Consider the following 19225-nt stretch of genomic DNA (forward strand, 5'->3'; position numbering starts at 1 on the left):
GTCGCAGGGTTCACTCCCTCCTCCAGAAACACAAAATGAGGAAGCACACTGGCCCGTGACCACATAGTTAGGGTCTCTCTTCTCCAAATCCCTTGGCTTTCCCAAGTATCTAATTTCTCCTTGAATTCCCCACACAGGATAGAACTTAACCTGAATTCACATCTGGGTGAATGAAGTCAAAGTTGGTAAAGGGTGGGGCGGGGGAGTGAAATATAGACATGTAACTCACAAAATTTATCTTTATCTTGCTGTGTTTTCTTAGGTAAATTCATTAGATGCTGAACATAAAAATATTTCTGTATTATTCTTTATACAACTCTATTTGATAAAGAACATATTAAACAGATATAAAAGAGAAAAGTGTGATACATACTTAATAGCATTTACCATGATGCTGACTAGCAATGTATCAGATATGCTCTTTCCTTTCTTCAGCAACTTTTCTGATTTTGCACCAAGCTGAGCGCGCACAGTGAGCTGTGAAAATAAACAATGGTAGGGGACAGCTAACTTAAAAGTCAGATTCCAAATATTTGGAGGGGAAAAGATTAAATGGTCGTGTTCTCTGGTGAAGACACTTGTGATCGTTTAGCACAATTTTGGAATCAGCCAAGCGTTTAAGGAAAATGTATATGCAGATTTCGGGGCTCCTCCTCTGACTCCCTCCTTTCCAAGATCTTCCTCTTTAATTACCAGCTGCTCTGGCATCCCCAAACTTCACTCTCTAATACCTTAAATCAAAGAGATGAGGGCTTTCTTCTCGAGTTCTAACCACTCACGGCACGCAGAAGCGGCATGTCCTCTGGGGTAACTTGCATAAGCCTGGCTTTTGCCCACTGAAGTTTTCTTCTGTCAATGGTCAAATCCCATATATTTTCTGCCCGGTTTTTGCTGTTTGCTTTTTTGCTGCCTGCTTCAGGCCCTCAGATAATTAGCTTTTGTATTTTGTCCAGCCTTTATATTGTTATCTGTAGGAAGGCTAGTCTAATTAAGCTACTTCATATCCACAGGAACATCCCTAGCGCCTATTCTGAAATAGAGTCAGCCAACAGAGTGAACATTTTATGAGTCAAATGATACTCTGTCTCTACTGAAAACCCTGCAAAGGCTCCTCCTTTACTCCCAATGTCCTCATCACTGCCTATAAGGCTCTGGCTGCCCTGATTCTTCTGCCTTTCCACTCATCTCTCTAACCTCATCCCTTCTCTTCCCCCACCTTGCTGGCCAACCATCTTTCTGCTTCAAGGCTGTCATCCAGCTATTCTGGCAGCCTGAAATGGTTCCCCAGATCCAGTGGGTGATTCTTTCAATCTGCTTAAATCTCACTCTCTCAAGGTGATCTCCTTACCCTCCTTTTTCTTTTTTGATGGCATCATCACCATCTAATGGTTCATATAATTCATTTATTTGTGTGTTTATGGTTTATTATCTCTTTCCATCTTTTAGAATGTAAACTCCATAAAGTCCAGGAACCCTGACTTTTTGGTTCACTGACATACCCACTCCCCCTTTACAACAACGCATGGAACAAAGTATGCCCTTTGAACTGAATTGAATATGGAATTTGGGGGATTTGTAACTCAATAAATGTAAACATAAAACTATACTTAGTCTTTCTGTGAATTTACATTTAAAATACACAGGTAAAAATTATAAGTCCCCCTTTATCACTTTCTCTAAACCCATTTCTCTCCCATAGGTCATCACATTTACAGGTTGCTATATATTCTTCCAAAACTTTTTCTATCTTTAAGCAGTTTTGAAATCTAAAATATTATGAAACTGGTTTCCTTGATGAAACAAACAATAAAAGTAATCAAATATACTTTTATTTATTTACTTCCATTTTATTTAATAAAATCCCACTTGATTAATCTGACCATTCTATTTGACGATCAAAAATGTTTCCTATATACAGTAAAGCAATACTATATATAGAAATATTAGTTTGCATTAGAAGCGATAGCCTATAGATTGTTGTAAACCTTTTTTCAGGGATTAATAAAAAACTCTGCAGAGTCAACAGTAAGTCTAAGGATAAATTCTGGGAAAAAAATCTTTAAAGGTAAAGAAATTGTGAAAGGAAATAAAAGTCCTAAATTAAGAGGTAAAGAAAAACACATAAATATAAATTTGGCATAAGTCTAAAATTTTTGAAAGCACGTGTTTACTTTCTTACCTGGCAAAACTGAAAGCAATTTCTACTGCTTTAGATTCAAAGAATATTAAGAGTATGAAAAATATCAAGTAGATTCAGGTTTAGCTAATTTCACCATCAGATTTATTTTAAGCCAAAGAGGAGCACATTGCTATTTCATTTCATTTGAAGATGAAAATGCTGTGAAAAGGCTATGAATCAAAACACATTTCAATACACTAGTAGCCAAAGTTAGGTTATAGTACTTACTTCAGAGAAACTATCACTTGCTACGACTTCTTCAGCTTTTGGTGTTTTTCTAGTATTGGTACCTAGCAATAGAAAAAGTGGTAAGAACATACTCTGGTATTTACAGCTAACAACCATGTCAACATTTGACCGTCTATGGCTTTGGACATGTGGGTTATTGGATTCAGCTATGCCTGAGACACTCAGAGGAAAGAAGTAAAAGCATCAGCACAGCATGGCGTTTAACTTCATTCCACAACATTAAGTCCCGGCCACTGTGTGGTTTGGTGTTTTCTATTTCCTTCCAGTATGGCTCACTCAGAACAATATCATTAGAAATACTTTAACAGAGTTTGGGTTCTCTTTCCGGAAAACAAGCCAAGATCTCAAGAGATGTCATTAAGATGTTAATTTGTTACATTTTTACTTTCCTGGATTATCAAGTTATAGGTAACAAACACTTCTGAATGTGGAAAACTCTAGAAGTCAGAGGATTTTTTTAGTTAAATTCAGTGGAAAAAATAAGTTTTCAGAGTCTGTTTATAATTTACTGGACTTCTGTAATAGAATATGTCACAAAATATACTTATGATAGTTTAAAAAATCAATTAAAATTATCTTGTAAGAAACAAATAACTGAAACAAGGGACAGGTTATGTTCTTTTAAAGGATGGGAAACTTGACTGCTCTGACGGAGTTGCCTGCTCATAATAAATGTGCACATTGTTCAAGGGTGATAGCAAGAATGGTGATGACACAGAAGGAACCGATTTTATGCTAGAATGTGAGGCAACGATTGAATATGGCAAACTAGCACAAATAGAAAAGATATTTAAGATTTAAAATTGTTTTCCTTCAATGGTTCTACCAAGGATCTGAAGGATTAAAGCCCAGATCCCAAGGGAGGTAACGTTTCGTTGGGTTTGGGAAGCTTGGTTCTATTTGCTTTGCCCAAGGCTGGGAATAAACTTAGCTTTATCTAAGGAACCACTGCTCAGGTGGATGGAAGAGACAGAGCTGCAGCCTTCCTCATCACAGCGAACAAAGCAGCAGCTTGCAGAGAGCACAGCAGTACTCCCCCCAACTGCATGGGTGAGAAGAAACCATAAACTACTGTCTCCCTGCAAAGCCAGGAAGAGTGACGATGATTTAGCCTGACTGTTTTCAAAACCACAGCAAAACTGAGCAACTACTTGAAGGGGTGTGAGAAGATTCCTTTGAAATTGTCATCTCTTATCCCCAGTTGTAGACAGTGGTTAGGGACGTCTGGGTTTATCTTGCGGTCTCTGTCACATGACCATGTAGACAGCCATGCATCCCTCCCCGTCTCCCCTTTCTTTCCCTGAAAGCTGGTTTGTGCTCACATCCGTGTGCTCTTACTGTTTGTCTATCTGTCTCTCTCATGAAAATGATGGATGATTTGTTTCGACATCTTACTTACTAAGTCTGCTTTTATCTTCTGTTTCTGGTAATGCTTCAGCTGAAAATATATTTTGCAGATCCTTTGGGGAGGAAACACATGCGAGCACACATGGAGAGATTTTAACATTGTCATATTTTAATAACAGTCTTAATTTTATGTCTATAAGTAGGGTTTAAAAACAGACTATTTTATCTAAAACATTAATTATATTAAGAAGAGCTCAGTGAGTTCTGGAAGCAAACAAAATTTGATAATTGTACTTATAGAAACACACAGTAACCCATGGTATAATCTGTCTTTCAATTTCTATGTAAAATAAAGCAACTGCCATTTTGAAAGTATAATGGGAGCTGAGAAAGCGGTAGAGTTTGTGGAAAACCACCTTAGAAAGAACAATCTTAGAGGTGTCAGTCATAGCCAAAAGGGAAGTAAAGGAAAAACATGTACATTATCTATCACTGTATTGATTAGAATACAGAGTACCACAACAGAGAAGAGGCAGCCCACTGTGAAGAAAAACTCTCCCAGTTATTTCCAGAATCACGTTTAAATGGTATTTATTTTGCAGCTCATGCAAATGACCTGGATTAGATTCTCTGCTAATTTATTCAATTTCAGAAACAGGATAAGGCAGGGAAAAGAGTACTGGATTTAGAATCTGGGATTCCAATCACAGCCTAGCCGTCAACAAGCCTCTGACCCCAAGCAAATCAACTCATGCTTAGGGTCTCTACTGTCTCCCTTTAAAATGAGCAGGTTGGACCACACCACGATTCTCGGGGGCCGGCGGGGGGGGCACATTCTCCTAATTCCCGCCCTAGTATTTTTATGTAATAATGTAGCAAGATGCAACACTGACGGAAACGGTAATGCAGGTAAACCGTAAGAGACCTTCCCCTACCAGCCACCCGTCAAAACTGAGATCTACTAGTCTAGATCAGAGGTCTGCAAGCTATGGTCCCCGGATCAAAATCGACTGGCTGTTTTTACACCCTCGTCCTCTGTCTGCTCCTCTCCAGCACCCTCCTTGGCTGCTGCCCGGGACTGACATCAGGCTGCATCTACGAGATGGGGACTTGCCGTTGGCCACTGTCAGGCTCTCGGGAGTGGACTTCCATTCTGAGAGCTGGTGACGTGGTGAGCTCGTCCAAAACACTCACCCCTCTCCAAGCCCTCACAATTGGGCCCCTCCACCCCTTTACCAACTTTACCAGCTGGTGGCTCCTTCCTCAGGAGAATGTCTCCAGCTGATGGTAACTGGGCACAAAGCCAGCCCACCACCCTGGATGGCCCACCTAGGCAAACTGATGTGTGTGTACGTATGTGGGGAGTGGAGAGGGGAGTTGAAATTTTCTCTCGTTATATAAGTACCTATGTAATATCCTCGATATTGCTTCTGGGCCCATAAAACTTAAAATATTTACCCTCTGGACCTTTACAGAAAAGTCTGACAACCTCTGGTCTAGAGGATCTCTTTAGATGCCATCCAGTTGGAAATCTCTAATGTACGAGGTGAAGAAAAGAAAACTAAAATCTCACTTGCCTGGTTTTCTTTACTACTCTCTTGCCTAACTGGTAGAGCCTTTTCTTCGGCCGCTTTCTGAAGGGCTCCGCTGATCTTTTCGTTGTGAAATGCTTGGATCGCTTCTTGGACGAGAGTGTCAATAGAAAGTATCTGAATAGGAAAGCCTAAAATACAAAAGACAATTTTATTAATAACTTTTCAAATAGGAAATTGACATCATTGTCCTTCTGTGCTGGCTTCATCCTTAGAGTACACTGTTCAGGGTGCCCCAGCAATGTTTTTTGGATCAAGCTGGTTTTTTTACTATGGCAGTAAAATTCACATAACATAAAATGAACCATTTTAACCGTTCTAAAAGATGCAATTCGGTGATATTTAGGTCATTACAATGTTGTCCAATCATCACCACTACCTTTTTCCAGAAAATTTTCATTACCCCAAAGGAAACCCTGTATCCATTAAGCAGTCACTCCCTGTCTCCCTACCCTTGCCAACAACTAATTTGCTTTCTGTCTATGGATTGGTCTATTCTAGATGTTTCTTATCCATGGAATCATACAATATGTGGTCTTTTGTGTTCGACTCTTTCACTTACTATAATGTTTTCAAAGTCTATCCATAGCACATAGAGTACTTCACTCCTTTTATGGCTGAATAATTTTCCATTGTATGGATATATCACACCTTGTTATCAGTTCAGCAGGTGATGAACATTTGGATGGTTTCCATCTTTTGTCTATTATTAATAATGCTGCTATGAACATTACTGCATATGGTTTTTTTTGAACACCTCTTTTCAGTCCTTTTGGGTATATACCAGTGGTGGAATTGCTGGGGTCATATGGTAATTTTTTATTTAACTTAATGAGGAATCACCAACTACTTTCCATAGTGGCTACACCATTTTACATTCTCACCACCAATGTATGAGAGTTCCAACTTCTCTATATCCTCACCAACACTTTTTTTCCAATTTAAAAAAATTATACCCATCCTACAGGTTGTGGAGTGGCATCTCACTGAGCTTTTGTTAGGCTGCCTTTTAAAGAGGTCTATTTAACATCTCAATAATGACTTACTGTTCTCTGCCTTGGACTGTTACAAGACAGACTGGCCTCAGTGAAAAATTTGAATTTTCCAGTAAAAACAGTAAAAGGTAAGTATTAGTGAAGAAAAACTAATTAAATAGATGGAAAACTATGATTTCGCTTCTAACTGGAAGAACTTCTAGATAAAAAGCCAAAAGTTTATTAAAGGGAAAGAACTCAATCAATGTGAAGAATTAAAGCATTTATAATTTTAAGTTGATTTCCTGTCTTTTTAAAATTAATTAATTAATTTATTTTTGGCTGTGTAGGGTCTTCGTTGCTGCGTGCGGGCTGTCTCTAGTTGCGGTGAGCAGGGGCTACGCTTCTTTGTGGTTCCCGGGCTTCTCATTGCAGTGGCTTCTCTTGTTGCAGAGCATGGGCTCTAGGCGTGTGGACTTCAGTAGTTGTGGCTTGCGGGCTCAGTGGTTGTGGCTCACAGGCTCCAGAGCGCAGGCTCAGTAGTTGTGGCACATGGGCTTGGTTGCTCCACAGCATGTGGGACCTTCCCGGACCAGGGCTCGAACCCGTGTCCCCTGTATTGGTAGGAGGATTCTTAACCACTGCGCCACCAGGGAAGTCATGATTTCTTTTCTATTTGTGGCAAGTTATTTCTTTCCTACTTCATCTATTGGTAAAGTAAAATCTATGAGGCAAGTTTAAGTAAAGTTTAAGACATTATTTCTCTTTATACTGTGTATCATAATTATATAGCAAGCTCATATATCCGGGTTTCCCTGGGACAGTCCCAATTTATAACTCTCTACTCCTAAAAGTGTCTGACTTGGACAACAAATTATGTGATCACCTTATTACAAAATTCTCGATGACAGAATTTCCCAATATATTTGCAGATTCTCATGTATGTTTTCTACAGACATAGCCATTTGCAGCTACAGTCATTGCAAATAAAATCCAATAAAGGAAAAAAACACAAACAAGAAAGAAATTTTACTTTTCTCTAGAGACTTTAGAGCAGTAGTTTTTCCACTAAATGTTTTCCCCAACACGCATCCTTTTATAACAAATGAAGGTAACTCAGGTACTGTTGATTCAACTTGAGAAGGAAGAGAGCTTTCAATTAGTCTGTGAATCACATGGCCCAATATGCAATTGTTGGAGGGTGGTAAATTATCAACCATTTCTTCTGGTAAGGTCCATTCTCCAACCATGTTCTGCAAAAATAATAATGAAACAAACAAAACAGAAATATTCTTAAAAGTGGAATTTAAGTATGTAGGAAATATGAAAATTGAAAGTAAATACAAATTATAGCAAACAAAAGTGAATCAATACTTTAAATAATTATATTACATAAATGAGTAATAACATGAATATTACTTTCATATTAGACAGTGAAAAATGAGCTTCCCATATTAAAGTAAAAAAAAAAACAAGCCTCTAAAATACTTAACAGTTTATGAAAGTAGGCATATTGAGTTGAAACAAATTGTAATACAAGCTGAGCATAAGACACTTAAATTGATATTATCAGTAGAGAGATAAAAGACAGTAAGAGTTATTCGGCTACCCTACGCAAGTACTAAGCATATAGGATGGATTAACAACAAGGTCCTACTGTATAGCACAGGGAAATATATTCAATATCCTGTAATAAACAATAATGGAAAAGGATATGAAAAAGAATGTATATATATACATGTATAACTGAATCACTTTGTTGTACAGCAGAAATTTACACGACATTGTAGATCAACTATACTTCAACAAAATTTAAGAAAAAGAAAAAAGTAGCAGTGTTCCTAGAAGTAGCAGTTGAGTTCCTGGTGCAGAGGTAGCTGCTGCAACCTGAACCTCTAGTGCTCCGTGGTGGTGACAGTTTTCTCATCAGAACTTGCTGTGATGGTTCTGATCATTTTCCTTGGAAGTTTAACCTTGAGCCTGGTTCTTGAATCTACCTACTGATTCACTAAACTACCCAACATATTTTGAATGCGTTTTCTGCTTACTCAGCATAAGTCAACTTTTTTGCTTGCAATTAGAAACTTTGACAAAAATCATTGGAATTGACAAGAAATAAAGAGAGACCCTATATATAAACAGCCTCATATTTCTACTGAGGAGTGTAAGAAAAATGACTTGAATAAAGGGAAAGTCAAGAAGGTCCAATATTATAAGCCATTTAATGCTTCTCCAAATTAATCTGACTTAATGAAATGAAACAAAAGTGTCATTTTTGTTTTCCTTCAGGATGATATCCAAAATGGTTCTAAAGTTGAAGCAGAAAAAGAATTGTAACAGATAAAAACATTCACTTAAAAACTGAAAAAGAAAAGTAATATGGGAGTGTTGCGTAACCAGATATTAAAGCACTTATGAAGAACAAAGTAATGAAAAGAAAGATTTGCAGAAACAGGGTGTTCAATGCACAAAAATATAAATTCTAGAAACAGATCTAAGTGTGTGTAAGAATTTAGTACCTAGTGAGATTTATATGTCACATTAGCAGACAAAAAATTAGATTATTTTACAACTGGTATTATCTGGTTTGGTGCCTGAATTTATGACATGAAAACACAAGAGATAAAGAAATACTTTTTGAAACAAATAAAGAAGTATTCATAATAGGTTTTTCTTTTAAATTGGTAGAATTTATTAGTATATACATATATTTGTCACTTCTATACAAACTACCCTTTATTTATAACATTTATTTTGTTTTAGTTTAATATCTTTGGTTTTTCTAACAACTCTGTGCATAATAATTACATGCATTATTCAAAATTAGGTAAATACTGAATTGATTTGCATAATTATTGATTATTATGATTTATTACTTGTTTCTGCTTTCGTTCATTGGAATCATTTATACTTCTAACTAGACAAGTGATAATTATTCTATGTAATGTGGCAATCAGAAAATAACCAAATAAAAAATGGAAACCAGAGAAACTGTGCTATTTTAAAATTATAAAGGCTATAAGTCCAAGGTCAAGTTTAAGTGGAAAGTTTTGAATGTTCTAATGATTTTTGTGCTATGCAGTCATTTAATTCATTCTGAAGGACTTAAATCAGATGACCTGGGTTCCCATAATAGTTCTCCTACTTAACTTGTTTTGCACCCTTGTCAATTCCCTCATCTTTGTATGATAATAATATCTATCTCACAGGGTTGTTGTAAAGATTGAGTGCAAGGCTTGTGTAAGTAGCCTATGTGACCACTGACTTTAAATGCTTGACTAGAAGTTCTCAGGCTGCTGCTGCAAGCACATAGTAGTGCCCTGAAGGAGGGGTGACAGCAGTCACATTTCTGCCCAAAGAGAAGTCACGTCCAGCTTGGGCCACAATCAGAAAGGCGCGCTTCCTCACAAAGGGGTCAGAAGAAAACCCTATTCTACCCCTGATTAGTTGTAGAATGTGGACAAACACAATGGGATAGAATGTTGACTGTGAAGAGCACCGAATGCTGAGGTGGGGGAAAGGACTGAAGCCTGACCAGTGGAGATGGACAAATCGAGGATTTGGTAGAACACGTTTTACAGCATCACCTTAAAGATACAGTTGTGAAATTCCTAATAAGACTAAAGATACAGGAAAAGTAAAGGGAAACATGTCAGGTTGGAACAAGAACATGATGAGGGAAAATGAGGTCAGGAGAACTGAAAAAAGAAGGAAATTAGACCAGAATAAAAATGACTAGCTTAACAACAATGAGCTAAAGAGATTTTACTAGTTCATTAGTGAACAGGAACCAGAAATTTTTACCAGATCATTAGTTTATATGTTTGTTATATATAATTACATTAATTATATGATAAAATTAAATAAAATTATAAAATAAATTAAATAATTCTTATTCCTTCAGGTATTATTATAAATTGACATCTGGCTATTAGTTTCAAGACTTCGATGCCCAGTGGGCAACACCAGGTAAGTATCACCTGGTACAAATTATTAGTTTACTAAGACATATTTTCTGTGTAGATGTGCTCCATGATACTTGCCCTTGATAACTATAACAGTCATGCATATATAACAAATAATTATTATCTTTTTTTTTTTTTTTTTTTTGTGGTACGCGGGCCTCTCACTGTTGTGGCCTCTCCCGTTGCAGAGCACAGGCTCCAGACGCGCAGGCTCAGCAGCCCTGGCTCACGGGCCTAGCCACTCCGCGGCATGTGGGATCTTCCCGGACCGGGACACAAACCCGTGTCCCCTGCGTCAGCAGGCGGGCTCTCAACCACTGTGCCACCAGGGAAGCCCATAATTATTATCTTTTTATTTTAATATTAATATTTTTATTGTACCTGCATAAATATCATCTGTATGCATTTTTGAGAAGGTATAAGATCCACCATCACCTAGAGTCCACCTGTCTTTGTGAATTCTTGTCTACCTACACACAGAGATCATGAAATACAACAGAGAGTAAACAGCCTCTGCCTTTGGTCACAACCTGTTCACCAGTACTGTTTTTTATTAATTTACCTACACTGAATTTTCTGGAAACTGAATCCTGAATCCTTGAGACCATGGTATCCACCTATTCTTCCCATCTTCACAGACTACATGGACCTAACACTGTTTTCCAAGCTGGATCCAATACACTCACATGCTTCCCTGTATTCTGTTGTAGGTACCGCATGGTTACCCAGACTTCCCACTCTGGTTACTTCCACCCTGTCAAATCCTTTTTGTTTCCTGTGGCCTAATGTGTCAGTACCCTTGATCCTCTTGTTAGTAATCATGGCTAAAAGCATCATGAGTATTTACAGACAGCATCAGCTCGGAACCAATGTGCTTGAATGTGGGCTGAAGTGCACCCTTCAAGGGCAAGCCTAAGACTGTCCACGTGTTCAGTCCACTAGATTCCTCCTTGCCTGTAACATTGCCCAAGTGGTTGGATAATGATGCTGGTGGAGCTGCGTGGTTTTTGCAACAGATTCTGATTATTTCCCTGCACGTGATTATCCCTGGACCAAAGCAAATGCATCTCATTCTCATTTCTTGCCACTTCTAAAGATTCAGATTGGAAATACAGCTTTCTGGTCTACCCTTTAAAGAGGGGGAGATGTGGTTCACTTTGACATAAACAGAATCTGGGCCTTGGGAGATGTTCACTAGTCCATAAAGTCTGAGTGTCACTAGCACAACATTCAATAAAAAACATTGGGCTATGCCAGTGACATTTAGCAGTGATGCCCAAATGTGGCTTTTGAAGAGTGGTGGTACTAATTTGAAAGTACACACACGATCCAGTGTTTGTCCTCATAGATTGCTAGAATTTATCAACACCTGCATGGCCTGAAGTACCCCAGATATTCCCAGTTTGGTAGGCTCTAAGTGTTTCACTATTCAATTACTGATGCATTTGGAAAAACAGGACAAATGCCTTTTCTCCTAAGACAGAGAAAGAACCTCCTAGGGGATAAAACACACTGTTTTTGACACCTGCTAGTTTCCTTGAGCTTTCCTGAAATGCAGTCTTCTTACTTACAGATGAAAAAACCCAACAACGGACAGATTATATTGACGCAATGGCCAAAGGACTTAGGGTGAAAGCTTCTGATAAACCGACTTCAAGAAACAACACAGATAGCAACTCCACAGATCAAGGCTATGCCCCTTTTAGAGTACAGCTTACCAAGACATTGGCGCTACCTTAATTCTGCTTTTCCCATGGCTGGCTTTCTCTTGGCACACCACTCTGTAGGCAGTGAGGAAGAGATGACCCTTCGTGATACCTGAAATACAACTAAGGCTTGTAGTAGCAGCCTCAGGGGTTGTTGTAGCTATCGCCAATCCTCAAGTTCCAGGGGACATTATACTTATATTCATCATGATGGACTTCTCTCTAGCCATTCAAGGCTTCTGGGTCAACCACTTCACCCGACGTCTCCATTATTTATTGGTCTGAACCCCTGTGAGGGTATCTCAACCTGCCCAGCTTCTCATGTTGCACAATTTCCACTTGTACTGCATCTTCTAAGACATTTTTTTTTTTAACCAGGTCCTTCCATAAAAAATACAGTTTTGCATTGTTACCTAGTATTTGTATACAGGTATGTATAGAACAGAAAAGAAAAAGTTTTATGAAATGCTCATCCTTACTACCTGGTAATGTGCTTTATTTTCTATTATATTGCATTGCATTGTATTTCTCTTATTTTGTTGTGTTTTCATTTTTTTAAATAAATAATGGTAGTGATCCATAAGTTAATTTCATAATCTAGTCTCAATCCATTGTTTGAAAAATAAAAAATAAAGGATCTTTGATTCGACAAGACATCAGGAATCCTCAGTTCTGATTTCATGTCTTTAAGTACCACCTTGGATTCATCTCTTAGATATTTGCAAATAGGAAGAGTAAATGTTTAACTTTATACTAACGATGACTCAAACCAGAGAGGTACAGAGTAGATATTTACTTATCAAATACATTTTTAACATAATAATACAATTCTCAGTGAAATTTCTCATAATTGGTAATAATTAAAGATCCAGGTCATATTTTTAGATCTTATTTTGTGTGATTTAGATCTTAGTTTAGCTTGCTTATTTTATAGTATCTTAGAAAATAGTTCTTTGTACAATTCCTGTTTTTAAAAGTTTTTCATAATGTAAATCTCTAAAAACCATTACCAATTATTTTTATTACTCAAAATGAAATAAAATTTTCAGGACTGTTGGAAAACAGACCAACTAATAGCTAAGTTGTATCCAAAGGAAAAGTTTTCGTGAGTGGGAGATGAGGGGATTTGTTAACTCAAGACCAAACGCCTTGGGCAGGAAATGTCTTAACCAGGTACATTTGCCCAATTGTCCACTTATAATATTTAAATTCACTGGGAAATCTACATATTTCTCTTTAAGGTTTTTTGGACATACTCAAGGTGATATCTTTAGCAGTTACTGAAAAATTCTGACGAGGCAGGTGACTCTTAGTTAGGATACCGAAAATACTTCTTGAGCTTAGTTTTGTCTACATGCTTGAAATTAAATGAAATCGTGGAGAAAATACAAAGATAGGGAGAGAGTACAAGTATAAGCTCACAGTTCATAGGATTAGGTCAGTTTTGAGTTAATACCTTTAAACCAACTGACATCTACTCATATTTCACAATTCAGTTGAAACTCATCCCTTCTAATGGGCCCCCCCATAACCTCTGTGTTTATCCACACTTAATATCATGCTCTGAAATGGTTTTTCTCTCATCCCCACTAAATTGTGCGCACCAAGAGGGAAGGAGCTCTATCTTAATCAATTTTATATCCCTAGTTCCCAGAACAGTGCTGGAACATAATAGGTGTTCAGTATTTATTGACTGACTGACTGAATGAATGAATCAATTAGCCGTATAGGCTCAATATATGTGAACAGAATAAATGAGTAAACACATGGATATTGCATTTTATTAATTTTGATTAAATACAAAGATGACTTAGTTCTCCAAATAAGATAGGCACAACCCAACCTAAAATCTAGGAACAAGATCAGAAAGTGTCATCCTCACAGATGGAAGTTGGCAAGAATCCACACACTGTGTATGAAAGTAGCTAACCCTGGAAGCATTTCTAGAAGTAACAGCTTGTAGTATGATTTTGAAAGAGCTTTTCTATTAAATCAAGCCATCCTTTTTTATGGCAGCAGAAAACATATCAGTTAAAATGTACTAAATTATAAATAATTTATTAATTGGGACTTGTAAGAAGTTTTGCCAGAGATTTTAACAGGGTCCAGAGGGGGTAAGGAGCAGGCTGGGTGAATGGATAGGTAAGGTCTGCTCTATGGCAAGCTGTTATGACCTTGTTACTTTCATATTCCTAACTGGATATTTGTCTTGGGTCTCCTAAACTACGTTGACCCAAAGGTGTACCACATGACTGGCAGATAATAAAAATAAGCTGCAAAAATTCCAGCTCTGTTTGTGGCAATTGCCCAGGGCCTCCTTACTTAACTTCCAAGCCTTTCATCTGAGTCCTGGCCTGTTCCAGTACTGCCTAGTTTCCAACCTGCTGGCTTCGTTTCCACTTTCTAGTCTGTTTCCTACCCAGTCTCAGCTTTGATCATTGACTTGCTCAAAGGACTTGGCTTGATCCCACCTCTGCCTCTTCCCATTTCTGGCTACTTCAGGTAAATTATCTTGACCACCCCTGGCACTAGCTCTCATGGTTGACATTTTGTTGGGGTCTGTCCTGTCTCCTACCAAAAGGAATCAGATATAGAAGCACATCTATTATTATGGCAATATGGAAAGTCTAGTGGCTCTATTCCAGTTACTGTGCTTGGGGAATTTGGCACTCAGGAAAAAACCAAACTTCACAGGGAAGTACTGAGGAAAACTTTGTAGCTTTTGGAGCCTCTATTCTTTGTCTTCTCTTCCCAGGCTCTTTGTCCTCCAACCACCCAAAAACCCTGAGAGAATCTGGAGGAACTGCTTAAATTTGTAATTCAGCTGTTAAAATTCCTCACAATTATCCATGGTTCTCAGGAGAAGAAGAAAGAATGGTTGGATATCTTGCCTGATAGGGAGTTCAGCTCACGTAACCTGGCAGCCCTACAGGGCTTCTTGACCACTGTGTGGGACCTGTTTGATAGGCAAGTTCCTATCAAAGATTGGCAAGATCGATGGAAAGATGGATGCTGCCCTCTACTGCCTCTGACAAAGAGGAAAGGAGGATGGGGAGTTAGCTGATATGTAACTCAATCCTGACCTCTTATCCAAGAATTGTCATGGAACGGGCTCTCTATCGGGACCCATTTCCAAGAAACCCTCAGAACAACTTGAAAAGATGAGCTGGCCCTGCTGAGTGAGTTTGGCAGCCTTTCCAAGTCGCCTGACCTCCAGTCAGGTCAGAGTATGGTCAGCTGCCTGGCCACACCTTCCTGCCAGACAGTTTGGCCTTCAGCTTGCAGAGAAGGCGGGGGCATGGTGATGTACGGTTCTCACTGACATTGGCACGGTAGGTGCGTCTGCAGAGAGGAGGCGTGCCTCTGCACTGGAGTGCTGAGTGTGGACCACATCTTATCTATGGCCAGGAAGTGCAAGCGTCGCCCATGGTAACGAGGGAACGGCAGATGTTATCACTACTTCACCTGCTGTGCTCAGCTGAAGACTGTTCGGGCTAGAAGCAGCACTGTGAGTAGCCAATGCCTTTCTATAGGTTGATCCCATGGTTAATTCTCATCAGGAAATCTGAAGAACGGTCCTAGTCCAATAATGGCTTTCATTCAGCAGCTTGCTCACTTCTGTCCCAGCAGCAGCCTTCCCCAGTCTGCCCTGATTGAATACTATGGAAACAGACATACTGAATTCTAGTCTGTCACAAAAGAAGACCCAGGACAACAGACTCCATCTACCTTGTGGTTATTTTTGGAGGGAAATTCAAATTGGCCACGGTCAGTTAGTTAGAATGTGACAAAGATCACTGTCAAAGCCTACAAGCCCACACTTGAGGGAGCCTGGCACCTCCCTATGCAATCCAGTAACTCTAGCTTCTAACAAGTCCAGAAGTTCAGAAAGCTCAGCTGTTGTGAGCAATGGCAGGCTTCTTTTTCCAAAACTCCGAGCTACTGATTACTTGTAAGTCAGCCAGCTAGAATCACTGGGCTGATACTTTGTCTTACAGGTTTGATTACCAGGGGTAACTGAGACTAAGCCACTCTGAGAGATCCTCTGTCCTGAAAACTTACATTTAAGTGCTGCCGAAATTCAAGGACAAATCAGATGCAAACAGTGGGCAGGGGCTTCTGCTTAGCACTCTGATTCGACACACGCAAAGCGATCCACTGAGATCACGTGGAAGAGTAGCTTACTTGCCCCCAAATGACGGGCTCCTACTCCTGGTTCCATTCTCTGTCCTGGAATGCCACATGGCCCTCCAAGGCATTGATCATGGCACACTGGGAGCTGCAGCAGCTGTGCAGCTAGCCCAGTGCTTTTCAAAGCAGAATTGCCTGGGTCTACAACAAATTAAGACTAAGGCCACTGAATTTCTCCTGATGCCCTAGTGCCCTTGGGACAGCGTCACACGGGACTTTATATCACATCTCTCCTTGTGCCATAAACAATTCTGGTGGTAGTGGCCATCCTTATGAAAACAGTAATCTCATTCCTTAGAAGCTCAAACTATGCTCTGTTCATCATCAGGGAGGTGGTAGTCTTCCTCAAGATCACTTTTTTACTAATCTCTGTGGTCTTGTGGACCACAGAAAGAACTTTTCCAGAGACTTCTACATCCAAATTCACCTATCTGTCGCCACTGCCTAGCCAAGGACAGTCAGATAGGCTTGGTTAAAATTTCTTAAATGTCACAAAGCATGGAGACACTGTGCCTTGGTCTAACTATCTTGTCACTGCAAAATTCACACATTTTTCCACACAGAATACCCTCTCTCATAATAATGACCACTGTCACTCTCTTTATTTTCTTTGTTTCACTGCTAAGATTGACACCTCAAAGAGGTGTAGAGCACCCCAAAACAGCTTAGAAATGACATTGACCAATATATGAAAGACTACTCTAGGGCCAATGTGCTAAAGAATATGGCTGACAGACTCTCTGGGTACTGGACAGGAGTGGTAGGGTACGGGGTCTTCTGGATGGGAGTTTCTCCGGTTCTCAGCCCAACACATCTGCCCAACGCCAAAATTCAAAGACTTTCTTGGATCCATTCAAGTTTCTTGTGGTTACCAACCCCAACATATTCTTGCCATATTTATCTGCCAAGACATAGCTTTAGTGTTCAGATCCCCAGAGCTAGCTCTAAAACACTAGATGGGAAGTCTGAGCACTTGATTAAAGAGAAGCTGGACTTGAGGCATAGAAGCTGGCTTCCACAGTTGTCCAAGGAGGTAAAGGATGAACCTTATGGCAGGAAGCCCAGGGAAGACTTGACCACTCTCTGTCTTGCCTGGTCCCAGATGAGAGGGAGCCTGGGGGAGAATTAGATTCTCCCTATTCTATGTGATCTAGAGCAAACAAAAATGAGTGGTGAACGTTTACTCTATTCTCACTCATATCAGTCACCCAGGGATCTTCTCATTGGCTATGTCCTTCTCACTCGTCTTTCCATTCCACTTCTATCTGGGTGCCAGTTCTGTAACTCTGCAAACCATTTCTCAATTCTGGTCTAACACCTTGAACCTGACACCTTAATTCCATGGTTTTCTAATGAACTCAGCTTGTCTTCAATTCTAGTAATTTGAAGCCAAATACCCTTCCCATGACCCAGGCTTCCCTTCTATTACACAAGACACATACCCAATAGACACAGCCCCAGACCTCTGCCAAGCCTACTCCAGCCATCTGAAGTCCTTGGCCTACAAGAATTAGAAGACACCCTTAGGCCTAGGGCAACTATAGCTCCCTTTGAAGACTAATATAGTGACATTTTGTTTTGTGAGTTAGTATCACTATGCTTGATAACCATTATCAGTATTGTAGGGCATAATGGTGATTCCTCCAAGACGCAGACACACAATGAGGTCTAACCTGAGAAAGCCTTACCATTAGAGGAGAAATTTAGTGAGAGCCTGAGTCAAAAATGTAATCAAAAGGAGAGGAAAATTACAGCAATGAATGCATAGGACGAACCTGGGAACATTCCTTTCAGTATCAAACTTCTTTCTTAGCTCCTATTTTGGAGGCTGATAATGGTTTTGTTACCTATCTTGGAAAATGTTTGTATTTTAGCAGATGCCTCTGACGTCTTCATCCATGTCTTTAGCCCACATGATAATGTGGGCCATCAGGTACAATGGCAGGCAGGAGTTTTAAAGCAGAATGGCCTGACAGAAAATCTCAACTCCCTCCATGTAAGCAAGTGCTTACTCCACCTACTTAACAGTCACATATATTCCCGCACATCTGAAAATAAAAGATATAACCATCATAAATTCACAGTCAAAAAGTAAGTCATTAAGATTTCTTAGCAGGGCACAAAAGAGGCCATGAAAAAAATTTCTGACTAGTAAGTTTGCACTTTGCGACATTTTATGTGTCCTGAATAAGCACATAGGTTATAGACCGAATTGTGTCTCTCCAAAATTCATTTATTGAGGCCCTAACCCCCACTGTGATGGTATTTGGAGGTGGGGCCTTTGGGAGGTAGTTAGGTTTAGATGAGGTTATGAGGGTGGAGGCCCCATGACAGGATTAGTGTCCTTTTAAGAAGAAGAAGAGAGATCAAAGTTCTCTTTCTTTCTTCTCTGTGTGAGGACATGACAAGAAGGTGGCCATTTGCAATTCAGGAAGAGAGTCCTCACTGGGGAACAAAATCAGCTGGGACCTTGATCTTGGATTTCCTAGAACTGTGAGAAATAAATTCCTATTGTTGAAGCCACCCAGTCTACAGTATTTTCTTATGGTAGCTTGAGCTAATACAATGGGTATCTTTAAACACACACACACAACAAAAACAACAACGATAACAGCCCCCAAAAAAATAAGATGATCTATTCACATGACCTTAAGACTCATCTACTAAAATCTATCACTGTGCTTGGGTCAGTTATCCAGTGACATCACTTGAGTGATACAGGCTTCAAACTGATATTTCTGCCCACAGGGAGATGATTAAATACTAAATCATGAACATTTGGTTAATTAATAGGGAAGCCAGGGCGCAAGGCAAGAGCTAGGCTGGAGAGTCCACTGTCAGATGTCAAATCTAAAAAGACACTGGATCAACACCAAAGGCTGGGATTGGAGAGGAAGAAGAAGATAGTATCTGAATAGTGCCTTTAGGTCAAACAAGTCAGATGAGACTTACATAGGAAGACAAACTACCCAATGGTGCATTTAGTCCCACATTCCTATTCTCCAGTGGAAAAAGACCTCGT

The 19225-nt window shown here is 39.4% G+C and overlaps 1 protein-coding gene across 1 annotated transcript in view; it reads right to left on the reverse strand.

The window, feature by feature from the left end:
* Positions 1-19225, reverse strand: part of SPEF2 (sperm flagellar 2) — a 171259-nt gene that overhangs the window by 102909 nt on the left and 49125 nt on the right. The window contains 5 exon segments of the mRNA XM_032629118.1: positions 374-477; positions 2408-2469; positions 3828-3888; positions 5353-5498; positions 7375-7594. Of these exon segments, the coding sequence (XP_032485009.1) occupies positions 374-477; positions 2408-2469; positions 3828-3888; positions 5353-5498; positions 7375-7594 (593 nt within the window).

This window comes from Phocoena sinus, chromosome 3, assembly GCF_008692025.1.
Source record: "Phocoena sinus isolate mPhoSin1 chromosome 3, mPhoSin1.pri, whole genome shotgun sequence".
Taxonomy (NCBI): domain Eukaryota; kingdom Metazoa; phylum Chordata; class Mammalia; order Artiodactyla; family Phocoenidae; genus Phocoena; species Phocoena sinus.